This window comes from Panicum virgatum, chromosome 9K (genome assembly GCF_016808335.1).
Source record: "Panicum virgatum strain AP13 chromosome 9K, P.virgatum_v5, whole genome shotgun sequence".
Classification (NCBI taxonomy): Eukaryota; Viridiplantae; Streptophyta; class Magnoliopsida; order Poales; family Poaceae; genus Panicum; species Panicum virgatum.
In genome coordinates, this window is record NC_053144.1 from 10,544,007 (window position 1) to 10,547,021 (window position 3,015).

At 50.8% G+C, this 3,015-nt stretch overlaps 1 protein-coding gene across 1 annotated transcript; it reads right to left on the reverse strand.

Annotated features, from left to right (window-relative positions):
• Positions 1-560: 560 nt before the first annotated feature.
• LOC120650050 (transcription factor TEOSINTE BRANCHED 1-like) lies at positions 561-2,250 on the reverse strand. The gene has a single exon (XM_039927006.1). The coding sequence runs from the start codon at positions 1,907-1,909 to the stop codon at positions 800-802; it is 1,110 nt and encodes a 369-aa protein (XP_039782940.1). The 5' UTR covers positions 1,910-2,250; the 3' UTR covers positions 561-799.
• Between the last annotated feature and the right edge of the window lie 765 nt (positions 2,251-3,015).

The window sequence follows — 3,015 nt, forward strand, 5'->3', positions numbered from 1 at the left end:
AGGTATGGGGTTAATGTAATTAGAATATGAGCAAGCATTTTCTTTTCAAAAAAAAATTAAATGAGCTAGCATATACAAATAGCTTTTTAGCGTGTGTCGCATATAAAAATACATAAGGCTCCGAGAAACTCGAGCAGAAGAGTATGATGCCAATCTAACTTGAGGGACTGAAATACTGTGGAGTATTCTCAAGAAGTTGGAATCAGATTTGCAATTCGTAAAGAAATTGATGGGAGATAAAAGCAATTATTTTATGAACATCCGATGAACTATATATCAGACTATATATATAAAGCCATTATTATTAGCTGCAAGTTTTTTTTAATTAACTTAGCTGCAGATTTTAACATGCATAAAAGCTGCATGCACATCATGGTAGTGAAATTGACCTCCAGCAGGGTTCTACTGCTACCCAGCAGGTATAAATTTCAGCATGCTATAGCTTCAGCCTTCAGCTGCTTTCATTCTTTCATGAACAGCTGAATTATACTTGCTTGCCAAATAATGAAGTTCCATCAGCAGATACTATTTGATCTCCCTCATCGATCAGAGAGATTCAGTAGTTTGGAATTCACAGAATCAACATAGATTAGATTCCATTGATGAATCAACACAGTTCATGCTAGCTATAATACATCATGCGATGACCAAACCAAGTTCAACATCACGCGGTCTAGGAAGAGAAATACACACGGATTAAAACAAGAAATTATTGGGAAGTTCATTGGAGGGCAAAGGAGATATATGTAAAGTTGGAAGAGTAGTAGTTCTAGTTCTAGTACCTAGTGCATGCCCGTGTTCAGTAGAAGCGCGAGTTCTGCTGAAAGACGACTCCACCAAGGTCCCACTGTTCTTGGCAGTAGTAGTTGCCGGCGCCGCCGTATCCTCCATTGCCGCCGAAGGCTATGATCACGTCGCTCGCCCCTGTGATTTCTTGCATCCTTCCTCCATTGTTGAGGGTTGATGAGCACCTCTCCTCCAATTCAGCAGCAGCACACGCCGCCATGTTTGACGATGAGTGGTGGTTCAAATTGTTCGGCATCGAGCTCGGCCTGCTGTCCCTCGCCACCGAGGCAGCCGCCGCCTCCACGTCAATTGCTGATGCAAGCTTCACCCACCGCATCCGGTGCTTCTCCTTGGTCCGCTCCCTCGCCCTCTCCCTCGCCTTGGCCCTCGTCTCCTTGTCGGGGACCGGGTGAGCATTGCCGGACTTTCTTGGCGGCTTTGGGGCGGTTGCCGCCTTTCTTGGCTTGGCCGGCTTCTTCCCCCCGTTACCCTTGGGCTGCTGATCTCCTCCTCCCAGCAGTCCCAGCTCCGCCTGGTTGGGCTTGCCGTCGACGGAGAGGCTGCTGGAGCCGTCCTCGACGCACTCGGACGACGCGTCGTCTGTCATGATCTCCTGGATGGCGGCCTTGGACGTGTTGAGGAGCCATTGCACCGTCTTGCTGGCCTTGTCGAAGCCGAGCATGTCCTGGAGCGCGAAGAACTTGCGGGCGACGTCGAGGGAGAGGCGCATCCGGCGGTCCCTCATCCCGCCGGCGGTGCATATCTTGCTGTGCCGGTCTTTCCTCGCGGCGGCGGCGGAGGCCCTGTCGAGGCTGACGCCGGCGCCTTGGGCATTGGCGCAGGCGGAGGCGTCCAGCTCTGTTGCCGGCGCCGGCGCCTGCTCCATCAGCGGCAGCTCCGGCGACGGCGAGTCGATCACGGGGGTGGCCCCTGCGGCGGCGGCGCTACCGAGCAGGTAGCTGAGGTGGAAGCTGGCGTCGGCGGCGGCGAAGGGAGGGGAGCATGGGTAGTAGAAGAAGCTGCTGGTGCTGGATTGGCCCGGCTTTGGGGAAGGCGGGCTGAGCTGCAGCTGTTGGTAAAGCGGTAAGTCCATGGGGCTTGAGGAATCACAGAAAGGAAACATGTGCTTTACTGATGGGACTCCAAGGCCCCCTGATGCCTCTCCCCTCCCCGCTAGGTCCTGCCACTAAGAGCAGTGTGTGTCGATCTCTGTGAGCGTGAGCGTGAGAGAGAGCGGCAGGAGGAGGAGTGTGGCCTATGGTGTCCGGCCATGCAAGAGGTCTAGGCCTGTGCTTGAGACAGAGGTGAGGCTAGGTGATCGATCAGATCATCTCTCTATGCAAGTGCAGACAGAGAGAGAGAGTGAGAGAGGAGGAGGACTGAGGAGGCATGGGCTCATGTGCATAGCCTGTGTAGGAGACCAACAAGCAAGAGAATTGGCATTTTTTTTGATGTGAGAGTGAGCCACTCGCCCCTACCTGAGAGGGCTGTGCCATCTTATAGAGAGGATGTGGGGGGGGGGGGGGGGGGATACTCTGCCTGTTCGTGTGCATGAGGTGAGTTGAGGTGAGGGAGAATACAAGGACCTGCACTATTGGGGGAAAAGCTGCGTGCATGTTGAGACGCTATTGGCTACAAGTGACCTAGGACATTTATTGGCCAGATGGGGGCGGCCATAGCTGCAGTAGGGTGGATGTGCGTCCTTGAAATCCTTCTTCAGGAAACCAAAGACCGTGTATTTTTGCAACATCCACGGGGACTCACTTGAGCTGTATGTATACACTGAACATTATTGTCAAAACAAAGGACCAGCACTGTGTGTAGTGTTCAAACATGGTAGGGGACCGAGATGTGCAGGTCATATGGGCATGGGCTGGTCTTCCAAACTTTAGGCATATGGGACCTGTATCGTATGAGTGGTGATATATAGATCCAATGCAAATGTGATGATCGATCTCGACATCACACAAGATGGCTGCTTCCAGACAGGAACTTAAAAATTATTTGTCCTCCGGCACAAAATGTGATCTGCGGTGCATTTGTGTTTTATCGGCATACAACTTTAATTTATTTGTAGTAGGTGGTTAAACAAATATTGTCTTCGACATAAATGATTTCATCATAATGCTACTTTTTTTATACACAAGGATGCAAATGTCAAAAGTTTTGTATTGGGAAAGTTTCCACGCGTGCAAAGTATCACAATAGCTACTTCCAAATAGGAGTTCG

What these genes read in the sequence shown, in the direction of transcription:
- LOC120650050 (XM_039927006.1), bottom strand. Translation starts at nt 1,909, where the DNA reads ATGTTTCCTTTCTGTGATTCCTCAAGCCCCATGGACTTACCGCTTTAC.